Raw genomic sequence first — 20,401 nt, 5'->3', positions numbered from 1 at the left:
CAAAATGTACTTTTTACTTAAAGATACACTATGCAGAAATTACTCCGGGATTTCCTGTTTGCTAAAATTCTAATAGATTGCCTAATGTCAGATTATGTGACAACACAAACAAGCGTAGTGTAAGGAATCATTTTACATTCAAAATAAAATAAAATTATATTTGTCACAACAGTTGTAGACCTTACCGTGAAATGCTTATTTTCAAGCCCTTAACCAACCAGTTCAAGAAATAGAGCGAAGAAAATATTTCCTAAATAAACTAAAGTAAAAAAATCCTAAATAAAATACAAAAGTAACAGGCCAATGTAAATAGTCCGGGTGGCCAATTTATTAATTGTTCAGCAGTCTTATGGCTTGGGGGTAGAAGCTGTTAAGGAACCTTTTGGTCCTAGACCTGGCACTCTAGTACAACTTGCCATGCACTAGCAGAGAGAACAGTCTACGACTTGGGTGACTGGAGTCTTGAAATAGTTTTGGGCCGTCCTCTGACACACCAGGTATATAGGTCCTGGATGTCAGGAAGCTTGGCCCCAGTGAAGTATTGGGCTGTACGCACTACCCTCTGTAGCGCCTTACAGTCAGAAGCCGAGCAGTTGCCATACCAGGCGGTGATGCAACTGGTCAGGATGCTCTTGATGGTGTAGCTGTGGAACTTTTTGAGGGTCGGAGTACCCATACCAAATCTTTTAAGTATCCTGTGGGGGAAAAGGTGTTGTCGTGCCCTCTTCACAACTGTCTTGGTGTATTTGGACCATGATAGTTCGTTGGTGATGTGGACACCAAAGAACTTGAAACTCTAGACTGGCTCCACTTCAGCCCTATCGATGTTAATGGGGGCCTGTTCGGTCCTCCTTTTCCTATAGTCCACGATCAGCCTCTTTGTCTTGCTCACATTAAAGGAGAGGTTGTTGTCCTTGCACCACACTGCCAAGTCTCTGACCTTCTCCTTATAGGCTGTCTCATCATTGTTGGTGGTCAGGCATGCCACTGTTGTGTCGTCAGCTAACTTAATGATGGTGTTGGAGTTGTGCTTGGCTACGCAGTCGTGGGTGAATAGGCACTAAGCACGCACCCCTGAGGGGCCCCCGTGTTGAGGATCAGCGTGGAAGGTGTGTTGTTGTCTACCATTACCACCTGGGGGCGGCCCGTCAGGAAGTCAAGGATCCAATTGCAGAGGGAGGTGTTTAGTCCCAGGGTCCTTAGCTTATTGATCAGCTTTGTGGGCACTATGGTGTTGAACGTTGAGCTATAGTTAATTAACAGCATTCTCACATAGGTGTTCCTTTTGTCCAGGTGGGAAAGGGCAGTATGGAGTGCAATTGAGATTTCATCATCTGTGGATCTGTTGGGGCGGTATGCAAATTGGAGTGGGTCTAGGTTTTCCAGCATGATGGTGTTGATGTGAGCCATGACCAGCCTTTCAAAGCACTTCATCCCTACCAACGTGAGTGCTACGGGGTGGTAGTCATTTAGGCCGGTTACCTTCGCTGTCTTGGGCACAGGGACTATGGTGGTCTGTTTGAAACATGTAGGTATTACAGACATGGTCAGTGAGAGGTTGAACATGTCAGTGAAGGCACATGCTAGTTGGTCCACTCATGCTTTGAATACACGTCCTGGTAATCCATCTGGCCCTGAAGCTTTGTGAATGTTGACCGGTTTAAAGGTCATGCTCACATCGGCTACAGAGAGCATATGCTTCAGTGTTGCTTGCCTCGAAGCGAGCATAAAAGGCACTTAACTCGTCTGGTAGGCTCACGTCACTAGGCAGCACACGGCTGGGTTTCCCTTTGTCATCCGTAATATTTTTCAAGCCCTGCCACATCCGACGAGCGTCAGAACCAGTGTAGGATACAATCTTAGTCCTGTATTGACGCTTAGCTTGTTTGATGGTTCGTCTGAGGGCATAAGTGGATTAGTGTGCGACAGCTCCAGCCTTTAACTCGGTGCGGATGTTGCCTGTAATCCATGGCTTCTGGTTGGGAAATGTACGTATGTTCACTGTGGAGACAACGTCGCCGATGCACTTATTTTTTAAGCCGGTGACTGAGGTGGTATACTCCTCAAAGCAATTGGGTGAATCTCGTAAATGTTTGATTTGTTCGATAATGTCCATTTTTGTCCAAAGAGCTACTCTTGTTAACACGTTTGGTAAACAAATCCAAAGTCATGAAAGTTCCGAAATGTCAAAAAGTTCCGTTACTGTCCGTAGAAACATGTCAAACGATGTATAGAATCAATCTTTAGGATGTTTTTAACATAAAACTTCAATAATATTCCAACCGGAGAATTCCTTTGTCTTCAGAAAAGCAAAGGAACGCAGCTACTGCTCATGTGAAATGCGTGTGACCAGCGCGTGACTGCTGGCAGACCTCTGGCTCATTCCTCTCTCATTCGGTCCCACTTCACAGTAGAATCCTCAAACAAGTTTCTAAAGATGGTTGACATCTAGTGGAAGCCTTAGGAAGTGCAACATAACCAATATCCCACTGTGTATTCAATAGCGGCCTGGTGTGGCAACTGCTCGGCCTTTGACCGCAAGACACTACAGAGGGTAGTGTGTACAGCCCAGTACACATCACCATGGCCAAGCTTTCTGGCATCAGGACCTCTATAGCAGGCAGTGTCAGAGGAAGGCCCTAAAAATGGTAAAATACTCCAGCAACCCTAGTCATAGACTGTTCTCTCTGCTACCGGAGCACCAAGTCTAGGTCCAGGAGGCTTCTAAACAGTGTCTACCCCCAAGCCATAAGACTCCCCCTGAACAGCTAATCAAATGTCTGGGTAGCCATTTGCATAGTCTGGGTAGCCCCCCCCCCCCCGCCCACGCTGCTGCTTCTCTCTGTTATTATCTATGCATAGCCACTTGAATAACTCTACCTACATGTACATAATTACCTCGACACCGGTGCTACCGCACATTGACACATTGACTCTGTACCGGTACCCCCTGTATAAAGCTATTGTTATTTACTGCTGCTCTTTAATTATTTGTTATTCTTACCTCTTACTTTTTTCTTTTTTTTTCTTAAAATTACATTGCTGGTTAATTAAGGGCTTGTAAGTAAGCATTTCACTGTAAGGTCAACGCCTGTTGTATTTGGCGCATGTTACAAATAATTTGATTTGAATCACACATTACCTCCTCCTCACATAAACATATACATAATACACACACACACACACACACACACACACACACACACACACACACACACACACACACACACACACACACACACACACACACACACACACACACACACACACACACACACACACACACACACACACACACACACACACACACACACACACACACACACTAAAAGACGGCAGCCTCCATGACTTTCTTGAAAAGAGTGAAGAAGCCAGCCTCTATGACTAACTTTGTGGAGTGCAACCCAAGAGTTTATAAAGACTTTCAAATGACCTAAATTATTATTGAAGATGTGTCCTGTATGAATAAATGACCTACAGTACATATATGACAACCTGTATGGTACCTGTGATGAGGTGTCGCTGGCTGTCATCTCCAGAGGTATTCCCCAGTATTCCCTGCTGGATGTGGTAGGCAGCCAGGTCAAAAAGGTCCAGGTAGTCCTCCACAGGGAAGCGCTCCAGGAGGCCGTCTTTAAGATGGATGATACCTACACCACAAGGGAAAACAACATCATGGTCAACGACTTCATCATTCAATCTCATTTTACTATCACTTCCATCTATGATCTATCATAACTCTAGACCCTCTCAAAAGTAAATTATATTTTTCAACAAAACTTCTCTGCCAGCTTAAGGTGATGGAATTTTGACTGTAAGTTCTTTCCATATTTTCACACCTGTCAGAGCTCAGAGAAGATTAAGAACTCCGACTACGTCGCCACAGGAGACCCGATGTAGCTGCCTTTCTGATCCATTGTCAGCAGAAAGATCAACATCTTCAACCATTTCCCCCACTGCTTTGAACGCCCACAAATCCACTTGGAGATGGAGTCGGCAATCAATGCACTCTGTGTGCTCTACAGTATGGCTCTCCTCAGAGTGTGATCCGACACCTACGCTGCCTCTCAGACTACCATGAAGCATTCCATTCAATTAAAGGAATTACAACAGACACTAGGCTGGAGGGGCTGGACCTGGTCTCATCTATCACCCGCACACTACAGTAGAGGTCTAGAACAACACTTACTCACTCTGTACAAAGGTTTTGAAAAATAACTATAGGGGGAATTATAAGCGGAGATGATCAAAACTCTTTGGGTTTTCATTCAGTTATACTGTTACTAGTGTACATAATGTAGATTTCGCCATAGTCATTGGAAAAAGAGGCACACTGTATTACCTCAAAATATATGCCATGTGAATATGAATAGAAATAAGTTCATCCACACATTACTGGTGGTTCCCCCTGGAAATGTATTTTGGCAGGGGGAAAAGTCTGTTGAAACCAACGTAAAGGTTTTCCATCCAAAATCAAGGGAAGTCAAATTCTTTGGGCAGTTCTACCAAAGTGAAGACAGGGGGACTAGGGCTTACCAAACCTTTTCCTTGTCCACCAGTGGGGCTCTTTCATGGTGGTGAACTTGACCTCCGGGTGTAGCAGCAGTCGGTGAAACAGGTCCGTTGTGCCACATTTGGGCTGGCCAATGATGTAGAAATATGGCAGACAGCGCAGGCGGTATTGCTTGTCGTCGACGCTGTGGGACAAGTGTTCCTGGAAATGATTCCTCAGGTAGTCACGGACCGTCCGGAAGGTCTTGGAGCGAACTGCATACAAGTTTTTCCTGTAAGGATCCACTTTGGTTTTCCCAGAGAGCTCCTCATACCAGCATGGACTCTTGATATTGGGGAGGAACTGACGAGGAATAATGGAAAACAACTGGGAAGTGCAAAACAGATACAATGTCAAACAGTCCTAGGCAATTTATCTTAATTGATATTATGATTGACAGAATTTTCGCCCTGAAACAAAATAGCACACATGAAGCAACAGGCCAGACACATACTCACATGAGAGTCACTATTGACAACGTCCTTCAGAAGAGGCAGCTTCCTTGGGCTGAACTCAAGTTTAGCTGTAATGCACTTCACCAGGAGGTTAATGTTGACATAGTCCTTGGTAGAGGACAGGTTAGGGGAGATGGTGCTGCTGTGGTTGACTATAGTACTGAGGTGGAACGGTGGCGGTGTCAGCATCAGACCCTTTTTATCCAAGGTCAAGACGTAAGAAGCCATAATGAGGAAGGTCAACGTCAGTCCGAGCAGGAAGCTGATAACCTTGACCTTTGTGACAATCCCCAAGGGGCCCAATGGCCACAGAGGAACCCGCCTCACCTCCAGGACACTGGGCAGGATTATGTGACCGTCATCCACATCGTCCAAACAAGGCATTGTGGGTCTTTTCCTGTAGTTCTTAACTTCCATGGGGCAGAGTTGGCCATATGTGTAATGCGTTTGAGAAATGGCACCATTTTTGTAGTCTGTACGAGACATTATGTAGACAGGATGGAACAGGGCTGTGGAGAGGGGGATGCAGATGTCAGAGGGGAGGGACTGGGCCGTCAAGGCACATCTATTGTGGGATGGGAGGTGTGTGGAGGAGCAGTAGAGGGTTTATCCATCATAGCTGCTCCAAATGTTGCTGTAGGCACAACAGGTACTGTAGCACCGCAGTCTGGCCTTCAGTAGTGTTCTCCTGTCAAACAAGATAATTATATTTATTTTTGAACTGTTTTTAAAAAAGAGGAACATTTTGAACACTACAATGGTCAATGAATCTGTGATTCGTTTTCCCCTTCAATGGTGTAGTGTTTTGTGGTCTTTTCATATACAGCTCACAGCTATTTCCTGACCAGGTGCTAAGTATTATTCCAGGATTAGGGTTCAGTCAGAGGCGATCTAACATGTGAGACATGTAACATTAATTCTGCTTCCTCCACTAGCAAGTCTGACCACTCCAATTACATATCACGACCTCTCAGGAAGCTCATATCAGAGAGTGTGTTCTTGTCAGGCAATGCTTCCCTGCTTTAGGTATAAGGATCAAAACAGTGGGTACAATGTGATATTTGACTCTTTGCAAAATGGAATCCATATATCCGGAGGCTGCATTCATTATAGCTGGGGATTTTAACAAGGCTAATCTGAAAACAAGACTCCCTAAATGTTATCAGCATATTGATTGCGCAACCAGGGCTGGAAAAACCTTGGATCATTGTTATTCCAACTTCCGCGACGCATATAAGGCCCTGCCCCGCTCTCCTTTCGGAAAAGCTGACCACGACTCCATTTTGTTGATCCCTGCCTACAGACAGAAACTAAAACAAGAAGCTCCCGCGCTGAGGTCTGTTCAACGCTGGTCCGACCAATCTGATTCCACACTCCAAGACTGCTTCGATCACGTGGACTGGGATATGTTTCATATTGCGTCAGACAACAACATTGACGAATACGCTGATTCGGTGAGCGAGTTCATTAGTCTGTTGTTCCCACATGCTTCAAGAGGGCCACCATTGTTCCTGTTCCCAAAAAAGCTAAGGTAACTGAGCTAAACGACTACCGCCCCGTAGCACTCACTTCCATCATCATGAAGTGCTTTGAGAGACTAGTCAAGGACCATATCACCTCCACCCTACCTGACACTAAAGCATCCAAGATGGCGTAGCAGTAAGTCGTCCTGTCGTGTCGTGTCCCTTGTATATATCGTTTCTTTTTCGTTTTTACATATTTTTCTTCGAATATCTCTTTAAAAACATTTTGCTAAACCTAAGCTTCCAAATACTCTCCTGCAACCCGCCTAACCCAATGTAGCTATTTTTCCGAAAGTATTTATATTTGCTTCGGAACCGGAACCCCTCAACTGAAGCTAGCCAGCTAACCACCAGCTATGCTAGCGGTCTTCAGCTAACCGGTCATCAGCTAACCTTTAGCTCGGAAAGCTCTCGCCAGTTCGAACAACGCGACTCTAACCAGAGCATTTTTTTTTTTATATATATATTTTTTTCACCTTTATTTAACCAGGTAGGCTAGTTGAGAACAAGTTCTCAATTGCAATTGCGACCTGGCCAAAATAAAGCATAGCAGTGTGAACAGACAACACAGAGTGACACATGGAGTAAACAATTGACATGTCAATAACACAGTAGAAAAAAAATGGGCAGTCTATATACAATGTGTGCAAAAGGCATGAGGAGGTAGGCGAATAATACAATTTTGCAGATTAACACTGGAGTGATAAATGATCAGATGGTCATGTACAGGTAGAGATATTGGTGTGCAAAAGAGCAGAAAAGTAAATAAATAAAAAACAGTATAAAAACAGTATGGGGATGAAGTAGGTGAAAATGGGTGGGCTATTTACCAATAGACTATGTACAGCTGCAGCGATCGGTTAGCTGCTCGGATAGCTGATGTTTGAAGTTGGTGAGGGAGATAAAAGTCTCCAACTTCAGCGATTTTTGCAGTTCGTTCCAGACACAGGCAGCAGAGTACTGGAACGAAAGGCGGCCAAATGAGGTGTACGCATAACGGTGTCATGTTTTGTCTTATATTGTCTTGTCATTTTTGCTTTTCCTTCTGTTCGTTTTCCCCCTGCTGGTCTTTTTAGGTTCGTTCCCCTTTTTCTCTCTCCCTCCCTCTCTCTCTTCTCTCTATCGTTCCGTTCCTGCTCCCAGCTGTTCCTATTCCCCTAATCAATCATTTAGTCTTCCCACACCTGTTCCCTATCTTTTCCCCTGATTAGAGTCCCTATTTTTCCCCTTGTTTTCCGTTTCTGCCCTGTCGGATCCTTGTATATTGTTCACCGTGCTGTGTCTTTGTATCGCCCTGTCGTGTCGTGTTTCCCTCAGATGCTGCGTGGTGAGCAGGTGTCTGTGTCTGCTACGGTCAAGTGCCTTCCCGAGGCAACCTGCAGTTTATTATCGAGTCTCCAGTCAGTTCTCGTGATTACGAGTGGAATTGTTTTTTATGCTTTATTTACCGCTCCGATTTGTCTAGGAGTATTGCTATTTCCTTTAACTGGATTAAAGACTCTGTTTTCGCCAAGTCGCTTTTGGGTCCTCATTCACCTGCATAACAGAAGGATCCGACCAAAGAATGGACCCAGCGACTACAGACGCTCGTAACACTGCCGTCGAGATCCAAGGAGCCATGCTCGGCAGACACGAGCAGGAATTGTCTGCTGCTCGTCATGCCATGGAGAACCTGGCCGCTCAGGTTTCCGACCTCTCTGGACAGTTCCAGAGTCTTCGTCTCGTGCCACCTGTTACTTCCTGGTCTGCCGAGCCTCCGGAACCTAGGGTTAATAACCCACCTTGCTACTCCGGGCAGCCCAAGGAGTGCCGCTCCTTTCTCACCCAGTGTGATATTGTGTTCTCTCTCCAACCCAACACATACTCTAGAGAGAGAGCTTGGGTTGCTTACATCATTTCACTCCTTACTGGCCGGGCTCGAGAGTAGGGCACAGCTATCTGGGAGGCAAGGGCTGATTGTTCTAACAATTACCAGAACTTTAAAGAGGAGATGATTCGGGTTTTTGACCGTTCAGTTTTTGGTAGGGAGGCTTCTAGGGCCCTGGCTTCCCTATGCCAAGGTGATCGATCCATAACGGATTACTCTATAGAGTTTCGCACTCTTGCTGCCTCTAGTGACTGGAACGAGCCGGCGCTGCTCGCTCGTTTTCTGGAGGGACTCCACGCAGTGGTTAAAGATGAGATTCTCTCCCGGGAGGTTCCTTCCAGTGTGGACTCTTTGATTGCTCTCGCCATCCGCATAGAACGACGGGTAGATCTTCGTCACCAAGCTCGTGGAAGAGAGCTCGCGTCAACGGTGTTTCCCTGCTCCGCATCGCAACCATCTCCCTCCTCTGGCTCAGAGACTGAGCCCATGCAGCTGGGAGGTATTCGCATCTCGACTAAGGAGAGGGAACGGAGGATCACCAACCGCCTGTGCCTCTATTGCGGATTTGATGGACATTTTGTCAATTCATGTCCAGTAAAGCCAGAGCTCATCAGTAAGCGGAGGGCTACTGGTGAGCGCTACTACTCAGGTCTCTCCATCTAGATCCTGTACTACTATGTCGGTCCATCTACGCTGGACCGGTTCGGGTGCTACATGCAGTGCCTTGATAGACTCTGGGGCTGAGGGTTGTTTCATGGACGAAGCATGGGCTCGGAAACATGACATTCCTTTCAGACCGTTAGACAAGCCTACGCCCATGTTCGCCTTAGATGGTAGTCATCTTCCCAGTATCAGATTTGAGACACTACCTTTAACCCTCACAGTATCTGGTAACCACAGTGAGACTATTTCTTTTTTGATTTTTCGTTCACCTTTTACACCTGTTGTTTTGGGTCATCCCTGGCTAGTATGTCATAATCCTTCTATTAATTGGTCTAGTAATTCTATCCTATCCTGGAACGTTTCTTGTCATGTGAAGTGTTTAATGTCTGCCATCCCTCCCATTTCTTCTGTCCCCACTTCTCAGGAGGAACCTGGCGATTTGACAGGAGTGCCGGAGGAATATCATGATCTGCGCACGGTCTTCAGTCGGTCCCGAGCCAACTCCCTTCCTCCTCACCGGTCGTATGATTGTAGTATTGATCTCCTTCCGGGGACCACTCCTCCTCGGGGTAGACTATACTCTCTGTCGGCTCCCGAACGTAAGGCTCTCGAGGATTATTTGTCTGTGTCTCTTGACGCCGGTACCATAGTGCCTTCTTCCTCTCTGGCCGGGGCGGGGTTTTTTTTTTGTTAAGAAAAAGGACGGTACTCTGCGCCCCTTCGTGGATTATCGAGGGCTGAATGACATAACGGTTAAGAATCGTTATCCGCTTCCCCTTATGTCATCAGCCTTCGAGATTCTGCAGGGAGCCAGGTGCTTTACTAAGTTGGACCTTCGTAACGCTTACCATCTCGTGCGCATCAGAGAGGGGGACGAGTGGAAAATGGCGTTTAACACTCCGTTAGGGCATTTTGAGTACCGGGTTCTGCCGTTTGGTCTCGCCAATGCGCCAGCTGTTTTTGAGGCATTAGTTAATGATGTTCTGAGAGACATGCTGAACATCTTTGTTTTTGTCTACCTTGACGATATCCTGATTTTTTCACCGTCACTCGAGATTCATGTTCAGCACGTTCGACGTGTTCTCCAGCGCCTTTTAGAGAATTGTCTCTACGTGAAGGCTGAGAAGTGCTCTTTTCATGTCTCCTCCGTTACTTTTCTCGGTTCCGTTATTTCCGCTGAAGGCATTCAGATGGATTCCGCTAAGGTCCAAGCTGTCAGTGAGTGGCCCGTTCCAAGGTCACGTGTCGAGTTGCAGCGCTTTCTAGGTTTCGCTAATTTCTATCGGCGTTTCATTCGTAATTTCGGTCAAGTTGCTGCCCCTCTCACAGCTCTTACTTCTGTCAAGACGTGTTTTAAGTGGTCCGGTTCCGCCCAGGAGCTTTTGATCTTCTAAAAGAACGTTTTACGTCCGCTCCTATCCTCGTTACTCCTGACTTCACTAGACAATTCATTGTCGAGGTTGACGCTTCAGAGGTAGGCGTGGGAGCCATTCTATCCCAGCGCTTCCAGTCTGACGATAAGGTTCATCCTTGCGCTTATTTTTCTCATCGCCTGTCGCCATCTGAACGCAACTATGATGTGGGTAACCGCGAACTGCTCGCCATCCGCTTAGCCCTAGGCGAATGGCGACAGTGGTTGGAGGGGGCGACCGTTCCTTTTGTCGTTTGGACAGACCATAAGAACCTTGAGTACATCCGTTCTGCCAAACGACTTAATGCTTGTCAAGCTCGTTGGGCGTTATTTTTCGCTCGTTTCGAGTTTGTGATTTCTTACCATCCGGGTAGCAAGAACACCAAGCCTGATGCCTTATCCCGTCTTTTTAGTTCTTCTGTGGCTTCTACTGATCCCGAGGGGATTCTTCCTTATGGGCGTGTTGTCGGGTTGACAGTCTGGGGAATTGAAAGACAGGTTAAGCAAGCACTCACGCACACTGCGTCGCCGCGCGCTTGTCCTAGTAACCTTCTTTTCGTTCCTGTTTCCACTCGTCTGGCTGTTCTTCAGTGGGCTCACTCTGCCAAGTTAGCTGGTCATCCCGGTGTTCGAGGCACTCTTGCTTCTATTCGCCAGCGCTTTTGGTGGCCGACTCAGGAGCGTGACACGCGCCGTTTCGTGGCTGCTTGTTCGGACTGCGCGCAGACTAAGTCAGGTAACTCTCCTCCTGCCGGTCGTCTCAGACCGCTCCCCATTCCTTCTCGACCATGGTCTCACATCGCCCTAGACTTCATTACCGGTCTGCCTTTGTCTGCGGGGAAGACTGTGATTCTTACGGTTGTCGATAGGTTCTCTAAGGCGGCACATTTCATTCCTCTCGCTAAACTTCCTTCCGCTAAGGAGACGGCACAAATCATCATCGAGAATGTGTTCAGAATTCATGGCCTCCCGTTAGACGCCGTTTCAGACAGAGGTCCGCAATTCACGTCACAGTTTTGGAGGGAGTTCTGTCGTTTGATTGGTGCGTCCGTCAGTCTCTCTTCCGGGTTTCATCCCCAGTCTAACGGTCAAGCAGAGAGGGCCAATCAGACGATTGGTCGCATACTACGCAGCCTTTCTTTCAGAAACCCTGCGTCTTGGGCAGAACAGCTCCCCTGGGCAGAATACGCTCACAACTCGCTTCCTTCGTCTGCTACCGGGTTATCTCCGTTTCAGAGTAGTCTGGGTTACCAGCCTCCTCTGTTCTCATCCCAGCTTGCCGAGTCCAGCGTTCCATCCGCTCAAGCGTTTGTCCAACGTTGTGAGCGCACCTGGAGGAGGGTGAGGTCTGCACTTTGCCGTTACAGGGCACAGACTGTGAGAGCCGCCAATAAACGTAGGATTAAGAGTCCAAGGTATTGTTGCGGCCAGAGAGTGTGGCTTTCCACTCGCAACCTTCCTCTTACGACAGCTTCTCGTAAGTTGACTCCGCGGTTCATTGGTCCGTTCCGTGTCTCCCAGGTCGTCAATCCTGTCGCTGTGCGACTGCTTCTTCCGCGACATCTTCGTCGCGTCCATCCTGTCTTCCATGTCTCCTGTGTCAAGCCTTTTCTTCGCACCCCCGTTCGTCTTCCCCCTCCCCCCTCCCATCCTTGTCGAGAGCGCACCTATTTACAAGGTACGTAGGATCATGGACATGCGTTCTCGGGGACGGGGTCACCAATACTTAGTGGATTGGGAGGGTTACGGTCCTGAGGAGAGGAGTTGGGTTCCGTCTCGGGACGTGCTGGACCGTTCACTGATTGATGATTTCCTCCGTTGCCGCCAGGATTCCTCCTCGAGTGCGCCAGGAGGCGCTCGGTGAGTGGGGGGTACTGTCATGTTTTGTCTTATATTGTCTTGTCATTTTTGCTTTTCCTTCTGTTCGTTTTCCCCCTGCTGGTCTTTTTAGGTTCGTTCCCCTTTTTCTCTCTCCCTCCCTCTCTCTCTTCTCTCTATCGTTCCGTTCCTGCTCCCAGCTGTTCCTATTCCCCTAATCAATCATTTAGTCTTCCCACACCTGTTCCCAATCTTTTCCCCTGATTAGAGTCCCTATTTCTCCCCTTGTTTTCCTTTTCTGCCCTGTCGGATCCTTGTATATTGTTCACCGTGCTGTGTCTTTGTATCGCCCTGTCGTGTCGTGTTTCCCTCAGATGCTGCGTGGTGAGCAGGTGTCTGAGTCTGCTACGGTCAAGTGCCTTCCCGAGGCAACCTGCAGTTTATTATCGAGTCTCCAGTCAGTTCTCGTGATTACGAGTGGAATTGTTTTTTATGCTTTATTTACCGCTCCGATTTGTCTAGGAGTATTGCTATTTCCTTTAACTGGATTAAAGACTCTGTTTTCACCAAGTCGCTTTTGGGTCCTCATTCACCTGCATAACAAACGGACCTATTTATTTTTCATCCCCGGATTCCCACCGCAAACGGAACATTTTTCAGCTGGATCTTCACAACTTCACAACAATCTAGCTAAACCGCAACCCCGGATGATTACTCCTGGCTAGCGTTTCCACCCACTTAGCTTGAAGCTAGCCCGGCCAGAGCACCTGTGCTACCACCGTAGCATACTCCTGGGCTACAATACCCGAGCCCACGACCGGTCTATCGATGTCACCGCATGAAGAGGAATAAACAGACTCACCCCATCGCGACGTCCCCCAAAGGCTAACTCTCTAGCCCTTGCTATCTCCTTGCTTGCTAATTCGGCCTGCTAACTGCTAGCTTGTTTAGCTCCGGTCCGCTAACTGCTACCTTGTTTAGCCTCGGCCTACGAACTGTTAGTTTGTTAGCACAGGCCTGCTAACCGTCTGAATCGCCGCGTCCCAAACATTCACTGGACCCATATTTACTTTCTATCTCTTTTCGATTTTTAATTTGTTTATACCTTCCGGAAACCTGCCTCACCCAATGTGATACGGAATCGCTATTATTTTTTTACTTTTAGAACACACTCAAGAACCTCCAGAAGCTAACCAGCTAACTAGCTACAAGCTATTTAGTCATTGTTAGTTTTTTTTTACCTGGATAACACTCGCCAGTCCAGCTTCGCTGCCCCATCCACCGCTGCCCCCTGGACACTGAATCACGGTACTCCATTCTGCTTGTTTGTTTTATCTATCGGCCCCGTTGCCTAGTCAACGCCATTTTACCTGCTGTCGTTTTGCTAGCTGATTAGCTGTTGTTGTCTCACCTACTGTTTTAGCTAGTTCCACTCTTCATACCCCTGATACCTCCTTTGTCCCACCTCCCACACATGCGGTGACCTCACCCATTACAACCAGCATGTTCAGAGATAAAACCTCTCTCATCATCACCCAGTGCCTGGGCTTACCTCCGCTGTACCCGCACCCCACCATACCCCTGTCTGCGCATTATGCCCTGAATATATTCTACCATGCCCAGAAACCTGCTCCTCTTATTCTCTGTCCCCAACGCTCTAGGCGACCAGTTTTGATAGCCTTTAGCCGCACCCTCATACTACTCCTTCTCTGTTCCGCGGGTGATGTGGAGGTAAACCCAGGCCCTGCATGTCCCCAGGCACCCTCATTTGTTGACTTCTGTGATCGAAAAAGCCTTGGTTTCATGCATGTCAACATCAGAAGCCTCCTCCCTAAGTTTGTTTTACTCACTGCTTTAGCACACTCTGCTAACCCTGATGTCCTTGCCGTGTCTGAATCCTGGCTCAGGAAGGCCACCAACAATTCAGAGATTTCCATACCCAACTATAACATCTTCCGTCAAGATAGAACTGCCAAAGGGGGAGGTGTTGCAGTCTACTGCAGAGATAGCCTGCAAAGTAATGTCATACTTTCCAGGTCCATACCCGAACAGTTCGAACTACTAATTTTGAAAATTACTCTCTTCAGAAATAAGTCTCTCACTGTTGCCACCTGCTACCGACCATCCTCAGCTCCCAGCTGTGCCCTGGACACCATTTGTGAATTGATCGCCCCCCATCTAGCTTCAGAGTTTGTTCTGTTCGGTGACCTAAACTGGGATATGCTTAACACCCCGGCAGTCCTACAATCTAAGCTAGATGCCCTCAATCTCACACAAATCATCAAGGAACCCACCAGGTACAACCCTAACTCTGTAAACAAGGGCACCCTCATAGACGTCATCCTAACCAACTGGCCCTCCAAATACACCTCCGCTGTCTTCAACCAGGATCTCAGCGATAACTGCCTCATTGCCTGTATCCGCTACGGAGCCGCAGTCAAACGACCACCCCTCATCACTGTCAAACGCTCCCTAAAACACTTCTGTGAGCAGGCCTTTCTAATCGACCTGGCCCGGGTATCCTGGAAGGACATTGACCTCATCCCGTCAGTTGAGGATGCCTGGTCATTCTTTAAAAGTAACTTCCTCACCATTTTAGATAAGCATGCTCCGTTCAAAAAATACAGAACTAAGAACAGATACAGCCCTTGGTTCACTCCAGACCTGACTGCCCTCGACCAGCACAAAAACATCCTGTGGCGGACTGCAATAGCATCGAATAGGTCCCGCGATATGCAACTGTTCAGGGAAGTCAGGAACCAATACACGCAGTCAGTCAGGAAAGTTAAAAGGCCAGCTTCTTCAGGCAGAAGTTTGCATCCTGTAGCTCCAACTCCAAAAAGTTCTGGGACACTGTGAAGTCCATGGAGAACAAGAGCACCTCCTCCCAGCTGCCCACTGCACTGAGGCTAGGTAACACGGTCACCACCGATAAATCCATGATTAACGAAAACTTCAATAAGCATTTCTCAACGGCTGCCCCCCCCCCCCGCAGCTCCTCGCCCAAGTCTCTCCAGGTTCTCCTTTACACAAATCCAGATAGCAGATGTTCTGAAAGAGCTGCAAAACCTGGACCCGTACAAATCAGCTGGGCTTGACAATCTGGACCCTCTATTTCTGAAACTATCCGCCGCCATTGTCGCAACCCCTATTACCAGCCTGTTCAACCTCTCTTTCATATCGTCTGAGATCCCCAAGGATTGGAAAGCTGCCGCAGTCATCCCCCTCTTCAAAGGGGGAGACACCCTGGACCCAAACTGTTACAGACCTATATCCATCCTGCCCTGCCTATCTAAGGTCTTCGAAAGCCAAGTCAACAAACAGGTCACTGACCATCTCGAATCCCACCGTACCTTCTCCGCTGTGCAATCTGGTTTCCGAGCCGGTCAACCACACTCAAGGTACTAAACGATATCATAACTGCCATCGATAAAAGACAATGTGTAATGTGCAGCCGTCTTCATCAACCTTGCCAACGCTTTAGACTCTGTCAATCACCATATTCTTATCGACAGACTAAGTAGCCTCGGTTTTTCGGATGACTGCCTTGCCTGGTTCACCAATTTCTTTGCAGACAGAGTTCATTGTGTCAAATCGGAGGGCATGCTGTCCGGTCCTCTGGCAGTCTCTATGGGGGTGCCACAGGGTTCAATTCTCGGGCCGACTCTTTTCTCTGTATATATCAATGATGTTGCTCTTGCTGCGGGCGATTCTCTGATCCACCTCTACGCAGACGACACCATTCTATATACTTTCGGCCCGTCATTGGACACTGTGCTATCTAACCTCCAAACGAGCTTCAATGCCATACAACACTCCTTCCGTGGCCTCCAACTGCTCTTAAACGCTAGTAAAACCAAATGCATGCTTTTCAACCTATCGCTGCCTGCACCCGCATGCCCGACTAGCATCACCACCCTGGATGGTTCCGACCTTGAATATGTGGACATCTATAAGTACCTAGGTGTCTGGCTAGACTGCAAACTCTCCTTCCAGACTCATATCAAACATCTCCAATCGAAAATCAAATCAAGAGTCGGCTTTCTATTCCGCAACAAAGCCTCCTTCACTCACGCCGCCAAGCTTACCCTAGTAAAACTGACTATCCTACCAATCCTCGACTTCGGCGATGTCATCTACAAAATGGCTTCCAACACTCTACTCAGCAAACTGGATGCAGTTTATCACAGTGCCATCCGTTTTGTCACTAAAGCACCTTATACCACCCACCACTGCGACTTGTATGCTCTAGTCGGCTGGCCCTCGCTACATATTCGTCGCCAGACCCACTGGCTCCAGGTCATCTACAAGTCCATGCTAGGTAAAGCTCCGACCTTATCTCAGTTCACTGGTCACGATGGCAACACCCCGCTCCAGCAGGTGTATCTCACTGATCATCCCTAAAGCCAACACCTCATTTGGCCGCCTTTCGTTCCAGTACTCTGCTGCCTGTGACTGGAACGAATTGCAAAAATCGCTGAAGTTGGAGACTTTTATCTCCCTCACCAACTTCAAACATCAGCTATCTGAGCAGCTAACCGATCGCTGCAGCTGCACATTGTCTATTGGTAAATAGCCCACCCATTTTTACCTACCTCATCCCCATACTGTTTTTATTTATTTACTTTTCTGCTCTTTTGCACACCAATATCTCTACCTGCACATGACCATCTGATCAGTTATCACTCCAGTGTTAATCTGCAAAATTGTAATTATTTGCCTACCTCCTCATGCCTTTTGCACACATTGTATATAGACTCCCCCTTTTTTTCTACTGTGTTATTGACTTGTTAATTGTTTACTCCATGTGTAACTCTGTGTTGTCTGTTCACACTGCTATGCTTTATCTTGGACAGGTCGCAGTTGCAAATGAGAACTTGTTCTCAACTAGCCTACCTGGTTAAATAAAGGTGAAATAAACATTTTTAAAAAATAAAATAAAAAACACCCTTGACCCACTCCAATTTGCTTACCGCCCAAATAGGTCCACAGACGATGAAAACTCAACCACACTGCACACTGCCCTAACCCATCTGGACAAGAGGAATACCTATGTGAGAATGCTGTTCACCCTGAGTCTCGACCCCGCCCTGTGCAACTGGGTACTGGACTTCGTGACGGGCCGCCCCCAGGTGGTGAGGGTAGGCAACAACATCTCCACCCCGCTCATCCTCAACACTGGGGCCCCACAAGGGTGCGTTCTCAGCCCTCTCCTGTACTCCCTGTTCACCCATGACTGCGTGGCCACGCACGCCTCCAACTCAATCATCAAGTTTGCGGACGACACAACAGTGGTAGGCTTGATTACCAACAACGACGAGACGGCCTACAGGGAGGAGGTGAGGGCCCTCAGAGTGTGATGTCAGGAAAATAACCTCACACTCAAGGTCAACAAAACTAAGGAGATGATTGTGGACTTCAGGAAACAGCAGAGGGAACACCCCCCTACCCACATCGATGGAACAGTAGTGGAGAGGGTAGTAAGTTTTAAGTTCCTTGGCGTACACATCACAGACAAACTGAATTGGTCCACCCACACAGACAGCATCGTGAAGAAGGCGCAGCAGCGCCTCTTCAACCTCAGGAGGCTGAAGAAATTCGGCTTGTCACCAAAAGCACTCACAAACTTCTACAGATGCACAATCGAGAGCATCCTGTCGGGTTGTATCACCGCCTGGTACGGCAACTGCTCCGCCCACAACCGTAAGGCTCTCCAGAGGGTAGTGAGGTCTGCACAACGCATCACCGGGGGCAAACTACCTGCCCTCCAGGACACCTACACCACCCGATGTCACAGGAAGGCCATAAAGATCATCAAGGACAACAACCACCCGAGCCACTGCCTGTTCACCCAGCTATCATCCAGAAGGTGAGGTCAGTACAGGTGCATCAAAGCTGGGACCGAGAGACTGAAAAACAGCTTCTATCTCAAGGCCATCAAATCAAATCAAATAAAATTGTATTTGTCACATACACATGGTTAGCAGATGTTAATGCGAGTGTAGACTGTTAAACAGCCACCACTAACATTGAGTGGCTGCCGCCAACACACTGACTCAACTCCAGCCACTTTAATAATGGGAATTGATGGGAAATTATGTCAAATATATCACTAGCCACTTTAAACAATGCTACCTAATATAATGTTTACATACCCTACATTATCCATCTCATATGTATACGTATATACTGTACTCTATATCATCTACTGCATCTTTATGTAATACATGTATCACTAGCCACTTTAACTATGCCACTTTGTTTACTTACATACTCATCTCATATGTATATACTGCACTCAATACCAACTACTGTATCTTAGCTATGCCGCTCTGTACCATCACTCATTCATATATCTTTATGTACATATTCTTTATCCCCTTACACTTGTGTCTATAAGGTAGTAGTTTTGGAATTGTTAGCTAGATTGTTGGTTATTACTGCATTGTCGGAACTAGAAGCACAAGCATTTCGCTACACTCGCATTAACATCTGCTAACCATGTGTATGTGACAAATAAAATTTGATTTGATTTGAAAGCAAAAGGGTCTGTCTGTACCTTCATCTTCTGAATTTAGGGCTTATCAAAGTCCTCTGCCTCTAGGATAAAATAAACCTTAACATTTTAGAACACATTTCCCTCTTTTCTACAGGGGAATGAAAGGTTAATCCACGAAAATGTTATGATTTGGAGATTAAAGGTTTTCTTGTGACATCAACAGTACTATTGATACAGGTGGACAACCAGCGCGGCAGACTTTTAGATAGAGAAAGCAAGTATTATTTCTGGACCTGTGTGCTGAATAATTCCAGACAGAGGACTGACAAAATTCTTTAAAAACACTTCCATCACACTTCCTGGAACCATAATTCATTCGGTTTTCTTTTCTTTCCAGAGTTTATACGAATGAACAATGAAATGAAATCCCAGCCCAGTTACAGTGAATTACACTTGGTACATTCAATTAATTTACAGTGTTATTCCTCATTGCATTATGGTTGTTCTATTCACACTGGGGCCTCATTAAACAGAGGCCACTGAACATTTCAGTGATTTTAAATAGTCACATCATATTTCTAGCTCTGGCTGTCATAAATGTTAGGTTACACTCTTGAGCGATGTGTCATCATACAACCTATAACATTCAGCAATTTTATTCACCCCAGGTCACCCCAGGTATGGTGTAAATTGTGCCATAGGGCAGGGTAAGTTAAGCCACCCACAAATCTGTACAGAATAAAATATGACCATTACCTTTATAAAACAATGCCTGTCTTTATTTCCCCAAAACAAGTCAGCACAACCACAATCACATTTTTGTCTTTGAATCATTTTAAGCATCTTTTAACACAGGCGTAACACCTAACAAACACTTAATTTTTTTACACCTTTAACTCCAGGCCTTTTTGTTATCACATATCCCAAGGATAATGCCTTGCATTACACCATGGAAGAAAACACTTCAATTTGTTCGACCATTGGCTCAACTTACCCCAAGCAATCACACAGCCACAATAATGCACTTTCATGCTAGGTTCAGAACCTCATATTGAGACCCCAATTGATGTTTAGAACAGTCTTAAAATGATCTACTTTGGTTTAGATACAGTATCATGAAACCTCTAACATCATTTGAGTTGGATGAAAATCTATTTTTTAACCCAACTAGCTTACCATTTTTTCTATGTGGTGTCTTCCTTCATAGACTCCATGAAATGATGACCTCTTCCTAAATATTTGGTCAAATGATTCATTCTGTGCATGGTTTCCTATAAACAAGGGTGGCTCACTCAGCTCACCTCTTTGGCTCAACATAACCCTTTGGCTCAACTTACCCCATTGGCTCAACATACCCCACTCTCCCCTATCATTATGTGATGGTATATAGCCTATAAAGGTTTGTATCCTACTTTCAAGGTCTCAGCTGAATGTGTTCTTCTCCTGGTCCTGCTGTTGCTGATAAAGGGAGGGGGTCTCCTGTCCTCTCTTTAAAACTCATGGAAGGTTATTGTCTGCCAGAGCCAGCAGCCAACATCCCAAACTGTAGGTTTGATTTCTGAAGAGAGACTACAAGATGAGGGGGTGGGGGGGGCAAGACCAGCATTATTAAC

General features: G+C 46.7%; 1 protein-coding gene across 2 annotated transcripts in view; it reads right to left on the bottom strand.

Annotated features, from left to right (window-relative positions):
* LOC124038274 (carbohydrate sulfotransferase 15-like) overlaps positions 1–20,401 on the bottom strand; it is a 51,222-nt gene that overhangs the window by 7,612 nt on the left and 23,209 nt on the right. The window contains exons 2-4 of one of the 2 annotated variants that reach the window (XM_046353921.1): positions 5,011–5,695; positions 4,537–4,879; positions 3,507–3,650 (exon numbers count right to left, since the gene is read on the bottom strand). In XM_046353921.1, the coding sequence (XP_046209877.1) occupies positions 3,507–3,650; positions 4,537–4,879; positions 5,011–5,493 (970 nt within the window). In that variant the 5' untranslated portion in view covers positions 5,494–5,695. The remainder of the gene's footprint in view (positions 1–3,506; positions 3,651–4,536; positions 4,880–5,010; positions 5,696–20,401) is intronic. The other variant, XM_046353922.1, reaches the window with a different exon arrangement.

The sequence above is a fragment of the Oncorhynchus gorbuscha genome, linkage group LG06 (genome assembly GCF_021184085.1).
Source record: "Oncorhynchus gorbuscha isolate QuinsamMale2020 ecotype Even-year linkage group LG06, OgorEven_v1.0, whole genome shotgun sequence".
NCBI classification, from domain to species: Eukaryota; Metazoa; Chordata; class Actinopteri; order Salmoniformes; family Salmonidae; genus Oncorhynchus; species Oncorhynchus gorbuscha.
The sequence above is the reverse complement of the archived record's forward strand: the minus strand, read 5'-3'. Positions and strand labels throughout refer to the sequence as shown.